At 48.6% G+C, this 17234-nt stretch overlaps 1 protein-coding gene across 3 annotated transcripts in view; it reads left to right on the forward strand.

The window, feature by feature from the left end:
- Positions 1-16016, forward strand: part of rhbdl1 (rhomboid, veinlet-like 1 (Drosophila)) — a 230785-nt gene extending 214769 nt beyond the window's left edge. For 2 of the 3 annotated variants that reach the window (XM_038820817.1, XM_038820816.1), the window contains exons 7-8: positions 6656-6716; positions 14875-15146. In XM_038820817.1, coding sequence (XP_038676745.1) covers positions 6656-6716; positions 14875-15146 — 333 coding nt within the window. Of the gene's footprint in view, positions 1-6655; positions 6717-14874 lie in introns of all 3 variants that reach the window. The other variant, XM_038820815.1, reaches the window with a different exon arrangement.
- The last annotated feature ends 1218 nt before the right edge of the window (positions 16017-17234 follow it).

Consider the following 17234-nt stretch of genomic DNA (forward strand, 5'->3'; position numbering starts at 1 on the left):
CGACAGATGAGTGCCGAAGTTTTGAGGCATGAAGGGTGCGGGAAAAGAATGCCACGGGTCTGCCTGCCTGATTGAGCGTGGCGGCTAGGGCGACGTCTGATGCATCGCTCTCTACTTGAAAGGGCAGTGTCTCGTCTACTGCGTGCATCCCAGCCTTGGCCATATCGGCTCTGATACAGGCAAAGGCCTGTTGTGCCTCGGCGGGTCAGGGGAAAATGGGTTGACTGTATGAGTGGGCGGGCCTTGTCCGCATATTTTGGGAGCTGGTGGTAGGTGGATTTGAGGTCTACCGTTGAGAAGACCCGGTACTGTGCAATCTGATTGACATATCAGATATGCGTGGGAGGGGGTACGCATCGAGCTGCGTGTACCGATTGATGGTCTGGCTGTAGTCCACGACCATTCTGTGTTTCACTCCAGTTTTAACTACTACCACTTGGGCTCTCCAGGGGCTGTTGCTGGCCTCGATGATGCCTTCCCGAAGCAGCCGCTGGACCTCGGACCTGATGAAGGTCCTGTCCTGGGTGCCTGGGTGCTGTACCGTCTGCTCCTGGTGGCGAAGGGTTTGCAATCCGGGGTTAGATTTGCGAAGAGGGAAGGCGGATCGACCTTTAGGGTCGCGAGGCCGCACACAGTAAGGGGTGGTAGGGGCCTGCCGAATTTCAGGGATAGGCTCTGGAGGTTGCACTGGAAGTCCAGGCCGAGTAGTAGGGCAGCTCAGAGGTTAGGGAGGACGTAGAGGTGGAAGCCGCTAAACTCTACGCCCTGGACCGTGAGTGTGACCGTACAGTACCCCCGGATCGCCACGGAATGGGATCCGGAGGCCAGGGAGATTCTTTGATTGGCGGGGTGTACCGCGAGGGAGCAGCGCCTTACCGTATCCGGGTGGATGAAGCTTTCGGTGCTCCCGGAGTCCAGCAGGCAAGAGGTCACGTGTCCGTTGATTTTAACGCTGTTCGATGCGGTGGCCAGGTTGTGTGGACGAGACTGGTCGATGGTCACTGAGGCGAGTTGTGGTCGGTCGTCGCTGGCGAGCCCGGGGGGCATAGGTCCTGGAATGCTGGTGGTGCCCATGTGCCTGGCGGCTGGTACATCAAGTGGTGAAATCCACAGTTTGAAAGATGCCAATTGGTTTTTCAGCAAAGAGAACTTCCAGGTCACAAATAGTTTGGATCGGAAATGGGGCTTCCATCTTATTAGCGTGGTTTGACTTGAACACAGGTGGCAGTGCCGAGTGCAAACTAATTGTGAAACAAGCTATCGGTGAATTGAGAAAAACATGAGGGGCATGGACAGGGTGGATAAAAAACAGCAGTTCCTCTTAGTTCAAGGGTCAATAACAAGGGGACATAATTTTAAAGTGAAAGGTTCAGAGAGAGGATTAGAGGAAAATATATTTCACCCAGAGGGTGATGGCAATCTGGAGGGAGGGTAGTTGAGGCAGGAACCCTGACAATCTTTAAAAAGTACTTGGATGAGCTCTTGAAACGTCATAACATTCAAGGCTTTGGGCCTAGTGCTGGGAAGTGGGATTAGTGTGGAGTAGATTCGGGTTTTCTTTTACTGGTGAAGGCTTGATGGGCCAAAAGGCCTCTTCTGTACTGTATGATTCTATGTAGATGGGGCTGGATAGTCAGCGAGGAAGGGAAATTGGTTCAAATTGAAATTGAATTGGGAGCTTGTAAGTAACAGTCTATTGTCATTCGTTACCATAAATGCTCGGTGATACTCATTCTAACATGGCGTACAAATCAAGAATGGTGAGGCTACCATCATTCTCTGATATTAATGTGTAAATCCGACAGCAAACTCTGGTGGCCACTTGTGCCATTAAATGCAGAAATCAGAAAGTTGCTGTGATGGATTCATGCTCCTCCAGAAACTTTGCTATACAGGTATCAGTTTAGAACAGCGAGACTCACCATTGAAATACATGAAACATCATGACGTTGCTTGCATATGCCACAGATGCCCCATAGAGGGCAGTGAGCTAGTCAGATACCCAATGATAACAAGTCTATGCTCAAAGGCCCACAAGCACATTGTGGTCAGATATCAGTGAAGTGGATGGCACGTGCCGTTCTGTTGCTGTTGATTGCTAAATCTGGGACTTCCCTATAGCCCCGATCTTGTGATTTATACTTACATTTATACTTACTTAAAGATTTTCAATGGGTTTTTGCATTGGAACTAGTGGTGTCTAGAAATCCAAAACACACAATGTCCTCAACCTGAGGTCTGGGGGTGGTTGGGTGGGGGGGGGGGAGGGGGGGCGTGTGACAGGAGTGCGCAAGAGCAGGGCAAGCATTGGTGTGTCTCCTTAACCAATCAGATTGGAAACTCCTTGCTGAGTCATGCAGAGTCTGGACCAGGAAGTGTAAATTAGAATATTTAATTCATTGTCAAATCATGTACGCAAAGCAAAATAAATAGAGGGGAAAAAGTAAATATTGACAGGAAGAAGAAGTAAATAAAAGGTTTTGGAAGGCATGAGATCCCACACCTGCAAAAGTTAATTTTTAGCGTCAGACAAGTTGGCAGGAATTAAGACTTCTCATGCTGTTGAAAAACCTTTTACACTTGAATGGGCAAGTCTTAAATGTTTGGCAAGTTTAGTGGCTATCATGTAAGTACAAGGGATCTGTGGCATATGCAAGCAACTTCATGCTGTTTCATGTATTTCAATGTCGAGTCACCACTGTTAGATACTAATATAACAACATTTCTTAGCCCGGCGCTCAATTCTCTGCCAGATCGGACGTCCCGATACTGGCGGCGGGTGGCAGAGATTCCATCCTGTAACTATAAAGCTCATCCCTTCAACACCATGCTGTTCTCTCACTGCTACTTTCCATTCTTTTAAAAATATTTTACTCAGGCATTTGCATAAGCAAACAATAAACAGAACAAATGAAAGCAGAAGTGAAATTTTATAATGTAATAAATAACCAACACCCATTCCCGTCCCCATTTTAGCCCCTTTAATCCCCCCTCCCCCCCTCTCTCTTTGCTGACACCTCAATCCTCCTTAAAGAAGTCAATGAACGGCTTCGGCCTCCGGGCGAACCCATCGACCGACCCCCTCAGGACGAACGAGACAGTCTCCGACCTCCAGGAATTTCTCTAGGCCGCTCACCTACACCCCCCGCTTTCGGCAGCTCTGAGTCCCTCCACCCGAGCAAAATCCTTCTCCGGGCTATCAGGGAGGCAAAGGCCAAGACATCGGCACCTCGGGCATCACGTCCGCGGACCCCTGCCTCACCCCCAACACCTCGGGCATCACGTCCGTGGACCCCTGCCTCACCCCCAACACCTCGGGCATCACGTCCGCGGACCCCTGCCTCACCCCCAACACCTCGGGCATCACGTCCGCGGACCCCTGCCTCACCCCCAACACCTCGGGCATCACGTCCGTGGACCCCTGCCTCACCCCCAACACCTCGGGCATCACGTCCGCGGACCCCTGCCTCACCCCCAACACCTCGGGCATTACGTCCGCGGACCCCTGCCTCACCCCCAACACCTCGGGCATCACGTCCGCGGACCCCTGCCTCACCCCCAACACCTCGGGCATCACGTCCGCGGATCCCTGCCTCACCCCCAACACCTCGGGCATTACTTCCGCGGACCCCTGCCTCACCCCCAACACCTCGGGCATTACGTCCGCGGACCCCTGCCTCACCCCCAACACCTCGGGCATCACGTCCGCGGACCCCTGCCTCACCCCCAACACCTCGGGCATCACGTCCGCAGACCCCTGCCTCACCCCAACACCTCGGGCATCACGTCCGCGGACCCCCGCCTCACCCCCAACACCCTCGGGCATCACGTCCGCGGACCCCTGCCTCACCCCCAACACCTCGGGCATTACGTCCGCGGACCCCTGCCTTACCCCCAACACCTCGGGCATCACGTCCGCGGACCCCTGCCTCACCCCCAACACCTCGAGCATCACGTCCGCAGACCCCTGCCTCACCCCCAACACCTCGAGCATCACGTCCGCGGACCCCTGCCTCACCCCCAACACCTCGGGCATTACGTCCGCGGACCCCTGCCTCACCCCCAACACCCTCGGGCATCACGTCCGCGGACCCCTGCCTCACCCCCAACACCTTGGGCATCACGTCTGCGGACCCCTGCCTCACCCCAACACCTCGGGCATCACGTCCGCGGACCCCCGCCTCACCCCCAACACCCTCGGGCATCACGTCCCGCGGACCCCTGCCTCACCCCCAACACCTCGGGCATTACGTCCGCGGACCCCTGCCTTACCCCCAACACCTCGGGCATCACGTCCGCGGACCCCTGCCTCACCCCCAACACCTCGAGCATCACGTCCGCAGACCCCTGCCTCACCCCCAACACCTCGAGCATCACGTCCGCGGACCCCTGCCTCACCCCCAACACCTCGGGCATTACGTCCGCGGACCCCTGCCTCACCCCCAAACCCCTCGGGCATCACGTCCGCGGACCCCTGCCTCACCCCCAACACCTTGGGCATCACGTCTGCGGACCCCTGCCTCACCCCAACACCTCGGGCATTACGTCCGCGGACCCCTGCCTCACCCCCAACACCCTCGGGCATCACGTCCGCGGACCCCTGCCTCACCCCCAACACCTCGGGCATCACGTTCCGCGGACCCCTGCCTCACCCCCAACACCTCGGGCATTACGTCCGCGGACCCCTGCCAGAACACCTTCATCTTCGGACGTGCCCAAAACACGTGGACATGGTTCGTGGGCCTCCCCATGCACCGCCCACACCTGTCCTCGACCCCCACAAACAACCTACTCATACTCGCCACCGTCATATGCGCCCTGTGGACTACTGTAAACTGAATAGACTGAGCCTTGCACACGACGAGGACTCCTCCCACTTCCGCTTAATGTCTCCCACCGGAACCCCCTCCCAACCCATCAGCCCCTTGTAGACCTTGGACACCATCCCCTCCCCTATCCCCCCCCCCCCCCACCCCCCGACAATACCTTATCTTGCAGCCCAAGGACGGCAACCCCAGGAAGGACGGCACCTCCCTCTCATGAAATCCCAGACCTGCAAATAGCCGAAATCATTCCTCCTGGGCAGCTCATATTCTTCCTCCAGGTCCTTATGAAGGGGCAGCATGGTAGCACAGTGGTTAGCATTGTTGCTTCACAGCTCCAAGGTCCCGGGTTCGATTCCCGGCTTGGGTCACTGTCTGTGCGGAGTCTGCACGTTCTCCCTGTGTCTGTGTGGATTTCCTCCGGGTGCTCCGGTTTCCTCCCACAAGTCCCGAAAGATGTGCTGTTGGGTGAATTGGACATTTTGAATTCTCCCTCTGTGTACCCGAACAGGCGCCGGAATGTAGCGACTGGGGGCTTTTCACAGTAACTTCACTGCAGTGTTCATGTAAGCCTACTTGTGACACTAATAAAGATTAATATTATTTATGGAGGAGCGAGGTCCATCAGAAAGCAACTTCTTGATTTCTGCATTTAATTTCACTCGTGGAGGTTGCTGTCGGATTTGCACTTCAATATGACAATGTTGGCGTAGGGCAGAATGTTCCTTCTCCTCCCCCCGGTGTGTTCTGCAGTGGTGGAGGGTGACTCGCCAGTGGCCAGGGGCGGGGTCTCCTGGCCCTGCCATTGTCAACGGGGTTCACACCCCTCGCTGCCGCAGGTTTGAACCACCGACGGGACCGTAAGATCCCACCAGCGTGAATGTCCAGGAAATCCCGCCCCCCAAATACGTGTGGGCCTTTGAGCGTTGGCTCGCCATCATTGACTGTCTGATCCAGCTTGCTGCCCTCTACAGGGGGTGTGTGGCATATGCAAGCACATGGCTCTTCAACCAGATCAGCCAGTATGAATTAGACTTAACTCGTGCACAGGATTGAAATAAAGATTGGAAAAGCCAAATAGGATTAGGAGAGAGAGAGAGATAAAAGAGATGAACAAAAAAGTTGTAAAACTTTTTTTTTAAGTATTCTACAGTAAAAGCCTTCTGAGGAATGGAAAATCCACACTTTAAAATGAAAGTTTCAGGACTGGAGAAGTTGTGACCATTTTAAAAAGTCACTGACTCCTGAATGCACCATTATCTGGGAACTAGTGGATCAATATCTCAACGTTATGACATTGCAGTTGTTTCAATGCCTAGTCTATCAGTGAGGACTGTTGAAACATATTAGATGGAGGAGTGGGGTAACTCTTACAGCAGTTTCTAGATCTCTGAGTTTAACTGCACATATGGGAAATGTTGCAGTCCAATTTATTCCATTATGTTATTGAGCGCTGGTATTTCTCCTGTCGCAAATCCCGCCATAGCTTTCAGCTGTCGACGGCACCTCAAAACGTCCCATTGGTGTTTGTTACACCGTGGAAACACGGACCACCCAAATAATTCTGTCTGACACATAAACGCTGCAGTGTGCGAAAATGATCTTATTCCACATCTGGCCTTTCATCTCCGTGGCTCGTCACAAAGCGCGTTACAGCCAGTTCATTAACTTTGAAGTGCAGTCATTGAGTTTTTTTATAGTCGGATGTGGCAGCCAGTATGTGCTGAGGAACCCTTAAAGGTGAGTGTGTTACCATTGAGTCAAGACATACAGTGTGACAGGAGAATAACAATTGCAGAGTATGTTACAGCATGTCATCAATTGTCTTTCAGAATTGGGCAGGAATGAGGTGTCCGTATAAGCTACTCCGAATGATCTTGGCACTTGTCTGCAGTAAGTATCTTCTTTTTAAAGTCTTTCTACCCGTTTGTAATTATTAAATTATTTAATTTATTCCTTCCTCGGATGTGGGCTATGCTGGCAAAGTTTGTTGCCCATCCCTAATTTCCCTTGAACTTGCCACACCATTTCAGAAGAGCAATTAAGAGTCAGCCACATTGCTGTGGCTTTGGAGTGACATGTAGGCCAGACCAGGTAAGGACGGCCGATTTCCTTCCCTCAAGGACACTAGTGAACCAGATGGGTTTTTTACGATAATTCACAATGGTTTCATGGTCGCCATTACTGAGACTAGCTTTTCAGTTCCCGATTAAGACATAAATTAAAATTCTGATGTGCGTGATTCAGCGGCCTCATCGCGCCCAGGTGGTGTTGGACGAGGCTGTTTTTCGCCTTCGCTGGGCGTGACCCAGATAAACATAATTAAATGAGCTGTACGGCTCATTTAAGTATACGTTTACCAGATTATCTCAGCCGTCCACGGTAGAGGATTCCAAAGGTTCACATCCCTATGAGTGAAGTCATGTCTCCTTATCTCAGTCCTAAATAATCATCCTCTTCTCCTGAAGCTGTGCCTCTCCTTGTTCTAGATTCCCCAGCCAGGGGAGACGGTGTCTCCGTATCTATCCTGTGAAGCCCCTTCAGAATCTTCAACGTTTTAATGAGCTCACCTCTCATTATTCTGAACTCCAGAGAATATAGACCCAGCGTTCTCAACCTCTCAGCTCAGGGCAACCCCTCCTTATCCTGGGAGCCATTCAAGTGAATCTGCAATGTACCGCCTCCAATGCAAATATATTTAGAGAACAAAATGGCGCACAGTATTCCAGGCCCCATAAATTAATAGCAAGGCTGTTTATTCTTTATCTCCAGTCCCCTTGATATGAAGGCCATTTGCTTTCTAATTGCTTGCTGCACCCTCTGACGTTTTGTGTTCCTTGTACGAGTACACCCACGTTTTTCTGCGCATCAACATCACTGTGGGTGATGTGGCCCCATTGATGGGCGACCCTTCGCAGGCCATGGGGCAGTTGGAGCCAGGGCTTTGTTAGTAGTAGCCCCAAACAGTTGTTTAGTTAAAACCGTTAGTCCATACAGTTGTTATTGATCAATAAATCCTTTAATTCATTACTTGCCACATCGAGCCGCCTCAAGCTGGCGACGAGGACAAACCGGATGAGTTGTTGATAGCATGGGCAGCACGGTAGCATAGTGGTCAGCACTGTTGCTTCACAGCTCCAGGGTCCCAGGTTCGATTCCCGGCTTGGGTCACTGTCTGTGCGAAGTCTGCACCTTCTCCCCGTGTCTGCGTGGGTTTCCTCCGGGTGCTCCGGTTTCTCCCCACGGTCCAAAGATGTGCGGGTTAGGTGGATTGACCATGCTAAATTTCCCTTCGTGTCCAAAAAATGTTAAGTGGGGGTTACTGGGTTACGGGAGTAGGGTAGATACGTGGGCTTCAGTAGGGTGCTCTTTGTAAGGGCCGGTGCAGACTCGATGGGCCGAATGGCCTCCTTCTGCACTGTAAATTCTATGACGCTATGAAAGCCGGCAATGCAGAGTTAGAGGGGGAGGAGAGTGATCACTCGAAGTCTGAAAGAAAAAGGTACAGACTCAGTTAAAGGTGCCACTGTTTGGAAAAATAGAATCATTCAACCCCGAATTCGAGTGATGGGGGCAGTACATTGTGAGGTGTGTTGTTTTGTCATGGCAAACTAAATAACAATTGAGGCAAAGCAGAAGGTGATATTGTGCACAGTCTGTAGCCTCCCGAGGAGTTTGACATCATCTGAAGCTCCAGACACTTAAACCTTCAACCTGTTGATAAAGTTAGTTGAGGATCACTATAACTCCTGACCCGTTATCGAGGCGCACATTTCACTCTGCTATCAGTGAGCCAGGGGAAACAGTCCCCGTCTTCGTGGCCAGACCCCCACAGCGAGTTCGGCCTGCATCAGGGGACATATTGAGGGATTGTTTGGCTTGTGTGATCAACAACCTCCAACATTCAAAAGAAACTGCTTGCTGAAACCAATATTTCACTAAACAAAAGCAATGTAGGTGGCCCAAGCGGCTGAGTGTGCTGAGGGCAAGGTGTTAGTGAGCTGCAAGGTGAGAAAACTGAGGTGAACCTATTATGGTTGGAAATGTCTGCTAATAGGAAGAGTCCGAGTGCGGACACAGCAGAGCCTGAGAAGATCCATTCAGCACCAGGGTCTGAGGCACGTTTTCGATGTGGGAGAGACCACTCCCAAGAGACGTGTCGGTGCAAGGATTTTATCTGCTTCAGCTGCAAGGCAAAGGGGCAAGATGATAAAACCAACCCCTGTAAATAAACCGGCGGAGGAACCAAACGATGGATCCGAGGCTTACACACTCAATCAGGTCCAATTCAACAAGGTGCCTCCCACTGAGATTGTCTTAATGGTCAATGGCCATCCCAATGGAGGTCAACACTGGCGCCGCAGCCACTGTCATCGATGAAAGAATATTCAAGCATCTCCAGAAGGGACTGCAAGCCTCAAGTCTGAGCCATTCTGAGACTCCCCTAGCCATGTGCACGGGAGATACATTAGAGCCACTGTAGAGACAACCTCTGTGCCTGTATCTGAAAGGAACTAGTCAGCTCAGCTACCATTATGGTGATTGAAGGACAGAGGCCCAGTCTCATGGGAAAATAGAACTGAAATTCCTCTAATTATTTAGTTTCCGAGTTTGGAGATTCCAAGAGCTTCTGTGTAAATATTTGGATATTTTCCAGAGAGAACTGGGTCGGGTAAAAGGGGTTTATCTAAACCCCAAGGCTACACCTAGGTTTTTCCGAGCCCAACCAATGCCAGATACGTTACACCAAGGGGTTACACCGGTATACTCGATTGCCAAGGAATCCCCAAAGTGGTGGAGTACTTGGACGATGTCTACGTGCTTCTCCCAAAGAGCGTGGGGAAAACCTGGAGGAGGACCTCAGGCTGACTTATGTTTAAAACCTGAGAAATCTGATGAGGTTACATCCCTCGGGTTCAAAGTGGAAGCAAAGGGTTTGCATCCCTCGAAGACAAAGTGAAAGCTACTCAGGGAGTGCCTGTGTCTACCAATGGGACAGAACAGAAGTCCTTCCTGGGAATGGTCAATTACTACGGAAGATTCCTGTCGATCATAACAACAATTCTGGCCCCTTTACACCAGCTTTTATAAAAAAACATCAGTGACGGAAGTAGGGAGGCTTGCAGAAAGAAGCGTTTGCCCAAGCCAAACAGGCTTCTCTGGCGCCAACATTGCTCATGAACTTTGACCTGAGGAAACCATTAGTGGTCACTTGTGATGCCTCACCATCTGGAGTTGGAGCAGTTCTATCCCAGAGAATGAGAGATGGGGGGGGGAGAGACCAATTGCGTTTCTTCAAGGCGAAGAAAAGGCTAATATAAGTTACTCTCAAATCGACAAAGAAATCCAAGCAGTTATTTACGCGGTGAAGAAATTTCACTAGTACATCTACAGATGGCACTGCACTATCGTGTCAGACCACAAGCCATTGTTGGGTTTTTTTGGGAGGATAAGCCAGTGCCGCCTAGTGCCTTGGGCATGGAACAGAGATTGACCTTGCTGTTGGCAGCATACGTTCCATCATAGGCCACGAACACCGATCTCACATGCTGATGCATTTAGCTGTCCCTCATTGCCACAGGCCATACCGTCACCGCCTGTTCCGCAGGAGATAACATTGCGTTGCATTTTTTGGACACCCTCCCTGTCCCCAGCAGCCCACATTAAATTGTGGACAGGTGGGGATCCATTGCTCTTGAAGGTCAAGAAATTGGTGCTAACAGGGTGGCACATTTTCAAGGCAGGGACGAGATAACCTGCGAAGACGGGGTATTATTGCGGGGGACCCGTACCACCGGCAGGGCGATGACCACTGCTCCAGGAGCTACATGATGTCCACCCGGGCCAGAGCAGGATGAAAGCGTTGGCCAGAAGCCATGTCTGATGGCCTGGCATGACAGAGAAAGTGAGCAAGCGTTTGGGCGGTTTGAGAATTGTCAGACCCAGCAAGCATTGCTGTCACCAGCGAACATGCCCCCTTGGGAGTGGCTGGGTCGGTTTTGGGCATGGCTTCACAGAGATTCTGCCAGGGCCCTTTCTTGGGGCACATGTTCCTCATCCCAGTCAATGCCCATTCCAAGCGGCTGGACGTTCAGCTCATGAGATCCACCACAGCTACACCCGCTCTTGACAAACTAAGGCCGATATTCCCAATCGATGGTCTTCCCAAAGTGTTGGTATCAGACAATGGAACGACATTCACGGCTGACGAGTTTCAGACTTTTGTCAAGATTCGATGCATTTGTCGTGCTACCATCCTGCCTCGAATGGGTTGGCAGAGAGAGCAGTGCAGACATTCAAAGCTTCCATAAAAAAGCAGACTGATAGGCTGTTGCCATTGGCAAATATTTTGGTTGTCTTCAAACACCACACCTCATGTCACCAGCGGGGTCACGTCTGCAGGATTGCTAATGGGTCAGCACCTGTGTTCCAGTTTAGACTTGTGTTCCCAAATTTATTAGGGAGGATGGAGGCCAGGCAAGCCTCTTAGAAAGGGTATCGTAAGTCTCAAAAAAGGGACAGATGTTGAAGACCTCATTTTGGCAAGGCGTTTTGGTGGTGGAGCTGCCTAGGTGCCAGGGAGAGTTGTGGAGAAGGCAGGGTCAGTCTTATATGTGGTCATTGAGTAAAGAACTATGATCGCCACCTACGCAAGAGAATCAAGCAAACTCCAGGAGACCACTTAGTGTGTCGCGCATCAAGCTCCTATGTACCAAACATGTACCCTGAACCAGAGATTTCCTTGCCCTCGATGGGGCCAAGGCAGGCTATAGGCTTTGGTGGCTGAGGCAGAAGAAGGGGCCGGCAAAGGCCTAGCTCCAGAGGTGGCCATCACATCTGCTACATCGAGGGAACATGTGTGGGCAGCTGACAGAGTTTCAGGGTTCCACAAGGATCTGCAAGCCCCGGGGCAGACTGACATTGTCTTTTCCTGGTGTCCCTTCTGTAATATTGCTGTTTGTCTGCCTATATGTCAACTGTTTTTTATTGATTTGTCATAGATAGTCTCAGGAGTTTAGTGGGGGGAAGGGTGGCGATGTGGCCCCTTTGATGGACGATCCTTCATGGGTCACGTGGCAGTTGGAGATGCCGGAGCGTGAATGTGGAACCCAGGGCTGGAAGTTGGCAGTTGAAGCCAAGGCGTTGTTAGGAGTAGACCGATATAGTTGTGCTCTCAAAATCTTCAGTGTATATAGTTGTTTTTGATCAATAAATCATTTAACTCATTACTTGCCACATCGAGTCTCCTCGAGTTATTACACATACTTTTCAAGAAAGTGTTCTGATTTTCCATTCTTATGAACAAAGTGAATAACTTCACACTTTTCCACATTATATACCATCTGTTACCTTATTGCCAACTCACTTAACCTGTCGACATCTCTCGGCAGCCTCTGTGTGTCCTCCTCACAGCTTACATTCCAACCTAGCTTTGTTTCAGCAAATTTGGATACATTACTCTGTGGCTTTGTCAAAGTGGGGAGATGGTGGCATTGTAGTAATGGTGATGGACTGTTATGGGCCAGGGTTTAGAGAACCCCAAAATGTATCATGGAATTCACTTGACCCACAAATTTTAATAGATTGTGGTATGGGGAGCACACGGCCCACTCTACAGGTGTGGTACAGCAGAAATGGAAAAGTATTTTTTAAAGCAAAACAACGTTTATTCTATGAACTCAAGTTAACCTTTTTAAAACATACAGTGAACATCTTAGCAACCATTAATTCAAATACAACCCCCAAAGAATGCAACACTAAGTAATGCTTAATAACTTCGCAAACAACATCCAGAAGACAAAATAAACACCTTTTAACAGGAGCACATTAGGTTTACATTCACTACTGAGAACATTTCTAATTCTGAATTCACCAAATGATCAAGAGATAGTCTTTTCATGGCAGAGACAACAACAGTAGACCTGCTTGGTCTGGTTTCAGCTCTAACACTGAAAACAAAACTAAAACACACCCTGCAACAAACAGCCTAAAACGAAAGTAAAAAGCTGACTGACAGCTCAGCTCCACCCACACTCTGACATCACTGATGAACACCCATTTCTTAAAGGTACTCTCACCTGACAGGACTGAGAATCAGTTCAGAAGCCCAGACTAAATCTCTGGGGACATGGATTCAAATTACACAATGGCAGTTGGAATTTGATTTCAATTAATAAGAAATTTGGAATTAAAAATTAGTCTCAATAATGACTGTGGTGACCATGATAACTATTGATAGTAAAATCCCATCCAGTTCACCAATGTCCTTCAGGGAAGGAAATCTGCCATCCTTACCCGATCTGGCCTACATGTGACTACAGACAAACAGCAATGTTATTGACTCTGAACCGTTCTCTGAATGGCCGAGCAAGCCACACAATTCAAGAGCAATTAGGGATGGACAATAAATGCCCACAACCCATGAAGGAATAAAGAAAGAAAATGAAATCAAATGAAAAATGAAAATCGCTTATTGTCACGAGTAGGCTTCAATGAAGTTACTGTGAAAAGCCCTAGTCGCCACATTCCGGCGCCTGTTCGGGGAGGCTGGTACGGGAATTGAACCGTTCTGCTGGTCTGCCTTGGTCTGCTTTCAAAGCCAGCGATTTAGCCCAGTGTGCTAAACCAGCCCCAATCATTAATATAGATTGTCCATCAATGAGACCCCAGCATTGATCCTTGTGGCACTCTGCTTACCAGAGTCTGCTGACTTGAAAATGTCTAATTTATCCGTGCACCCTGCTACCTGGCCATTAGGGCAGCACGGTAGCATTGTAGATAGCACAATTGCTTTACAGCTCCAGAGTACCAGGTTCGATTCCCGGCTTGGGTCACTGTCTGTGCGGAGTCTGCACATCCTCCCTGTGCATGCGTGGGTTTCCTCCAGGGTGCTCCGGTTTCCTCCACAGTCCAAAGATATGCAGGTTAGGTGGATTGGCCATGACAAATTGCTCTTCGTGTCCAAAAATTGCCCTTAGTGTTGGATGGGGTTACTGGGTTATGGGAATAGGGTGGAGGTGTTGACCTTGGGTAGGGTGCTCTTTCCAGGAGCCGGTGCAGACTCGATGGGCCGAATGGCCTCCTTCTGCACTGTAAATTCTATGAAAAAAAAATTAACTAATCCTCTATCCATAATATATCACACCATGAACCCTTACCTTGCACATTAACCTTTAGTTTGGCGTTTTAATACTTTGGAAATCCAAGTATGCTACATCAACGGGTTCCCCTTATCTTCCCTACTGGTTACATCATTGGAAAACTGTTATCAAATTTGTCTAATAGCACAGCTTGGCAGTCTATGGGTGTTGAATGAGCACCCCCCCCTCCCTCCATTACCAGTTCAGCCAGCTTATTCTGGGCCCATGTAAGATAGGTCTGGGTATGGGAGAACTAAGTCATTCTTGTGGAGCCCAGCCAGGACTCCTGAAAGTAAAAAAATGAACTAAAACCTACCTTCTGGACTCCTCTGTGGTGCGACCACCTGCAGAAGCTGTGCAATGTGTGCATGGTGCATGCTCCACACAGTTAAGTCCTAAAGTAGCAGACAAGATTCCACGTCCATCGCCACAAAAAAGCCTACAGCCTGACTCTGGAAGGAGCCCCAATCATCCAGCAGTACATCCTTGGGAATGAAGATTGGCCAGGCCATTTCCTGAATAGGGAGGTAATCATAGCCTGCTACGTTCAGTATACTCCCATCATGTTTCAGCAAAGCGCGATGCCTCAAAATCCCCCCCCCCCAGCTTCATGTGAACATCCCCCGATCCAGACATGGGACGGCAAAGAAAATCTCATTCATTCCCACTGCACAGAGCCTCAACTAACCAGGGGTTATCGCCAACCAATCCAGATTGCCTCCTGTCCAATCGAGTTAAAATAGAAGAGTGCTAAACGTCTTCAGATTCACATGGAAAGGACTGGATTCACATCATTCATGATTCATTTGTAAAATGTATATCGGTAGTAAAGCACGGTGTTGTAGTTTAGATTGTCTTTTTTCCCCCCCCCACGTTTTTAATTTGTAAACTCCTGTTCTTCCTTTTGGCAGTGAGCTCTGAGGTTGGCCGTGCTGTGTGGCTACGTTTCTCTCCTCCGCTTCCTTCTTCTGGCCCCCAGCCCAGCTTTATGGCACACCTGGCTGGTGCAGTGGTGGGTATCAGTATGGGACTCATCATCTTGCGCAGCTACGAGGAGAATCTGCACCAGCAGTGTGCCTGGTGGGTCATGGTTTTCTCGTACGCCATCTTTGTCGTCTTCGCAATTTTCTGGAATATCTTTGCCTATGATCTCCTAGGTGTGCAGATCCCGCCTCCGCCGTAGGCAGCCAGACCTCGGCTTTGCAACCTGTCCCAACTGAGAGGTTTATATGGCTGTCGAGCCACTTTGCGGCTGAAGAAACGTGAGGTGGACCTTTAATGAACAACTGTTAAAACTGACCTTTTGACTACCGATTTTTATCATCATTGTGATTGGCAGGATTTATATCTCAACAACTAGACAATGCGTAAACACCGCAGAAGCGATAGACATCACGTGCAAATTATGGGATTTTGAGAATGTAGATGGATGAAAGAATTTTATTTGGTGATCCAGTTGTGGAAATCTAACACTGTGCTCAACAGTCTCCAAACCAAACCGCTAACACATCTGTATAAGTGGTGCTTCTGTTTAATCTGACGTGGAGGGGCACATTCATTTCCTGTGGGAATGCTCCCGACTTGCATAAGCCCAGATAATTTAAGTGTAGGTTGGAACAGGCCAACTCTTAGGAACCAAGTGTGCACAGGAATACAGCCGGTGTGTTAGCAGCTAAACCAATTTACAGGTTACAAAACACCCAGCATCGGTAAGCTTCCTGCTGCCCGTCTATCTAGGACCATCCTTATCTGGTACGATGGTCTAAACAGGAATAGGTTAGAAAGCCCAAATTTAAACACACACAAAATCATTTTACGCGTTCTCCATTTTCTCAAGAACCTCACTGTATTTTGTGTACATGTCATCAAATGGATGTGAAGATATATTGAAAAAAAAAATTAAGTGACAAAAATTATATTGTGAACAATGACCTCCATCATCCTTCCTTTGACCTGTAAAGTCTGGTTAAACTGGTTAAGTCTGATGTGTTAAATTTCATACAGATGTTTTCAAGCTAAAATGTCTCAATAAATATTGACCTTGATCACGAAAGACTTTTGTACATGTTTGAAATAAGATCTAGATTCATCAGTGCTGCATGAAGAGGAAGCAATGGTACCAGGAATTAAGATTACCATTGTTGGATGTTTTCCTCGATACCTACATCATTAATGATCATAATTCCATAACAGTGGAATTAACAATTGTTCTAAATTTATTTTGTAACTGCATACAAAATTGAATGTAAGGGAGGTTCCTCAAGACTCTGGATAAGCGAGCTGAGTACTTGTTACTCAAACTGGAGACACATCTAAATTGGCATTCTACACACTCGTGTGTTTTGCATCAATAACTAATAAAATGAAATCAATTATGAGGAGAAAACTCAATGATTGCCTCAGCAGAAGTAATTTGGTAACAGCCAACATGGTTTCAAAAAGGGCAAGATTCTGCCTAAATCAACCTACTTGACTTTTTTGCGAAAACAGTGTCTTAGATGGGCAATGGGAAACCGCATTGTGCGATGCACTTAGATATCCAAAAAAGAACCTTTCAGTTTCTTTTGAACGACAAGTGCATGAAATAAATTAGTGGGATTTTCACAGTGCAACTTGTTTGAGGTGTGCCAAGGAGATTCTAACTGGAGAGACCAGGGGTGGTGTCAAGATATACAATGGTGAGTTAGATTCAGGATTCATATGCAAACTGGCCAAATTTGCAGATGACGCTAAACTTGGAGGAGGGGAAGTACCCAGGGACATTTTAAAAAACGGTTTGATGGAAGCTGCAAATGAGCAGAAACTGCAAATGAAATGTAATACAAATAAGCACAGGCAAAACAAGATGGGCCATATTAAGCAGTAAGCTTAACATCACGTTTGGACCCATTTCACTTTTAGCTACATCTAAATTTTACTGTCTACTCAAAGAATATACAAGTAATGTAAAATTTAGATACAGTTAAACGTGAAAGGAGTCCAAATATGTCGTTAAACTTATTGTTTACCATGGCCCATCATATTTTCAGGCACAATAATGTGAAGGTTACGGTGAATAGGTAATTGGCGAAAACCTTTATCTAATGGGATAATAAATGATCTCTAATATAGTTCACACACCTGGTTTGGTGCGCACAATGCCCGAGGGTGTTCAGCACTACACCATTGATTGCAAACAGCATGTTAAGGAGTTATTGGCTGCCTCTATATCAGTGCTTTTTTTAAAAAAAGCCTACAGCCACTGACCTTTAAATCCCCTTACTTAATTTGA

Source organism: Scyliorhinus canicula, chromosome 15 (genome assembly GCF_902713615.1).
Source record: "Scyliorhinus canicula chromosome 15, sScyCan1.1, whole genome shotgun sequence".
NCBI classification, from domain to species: Eukaryota; Metazoa; Chordata; class Chondrichthyes; order Carcharhiniformes; family Scyliorhinidae; genus Scyliorhinus; species Scyliorhinus canicula.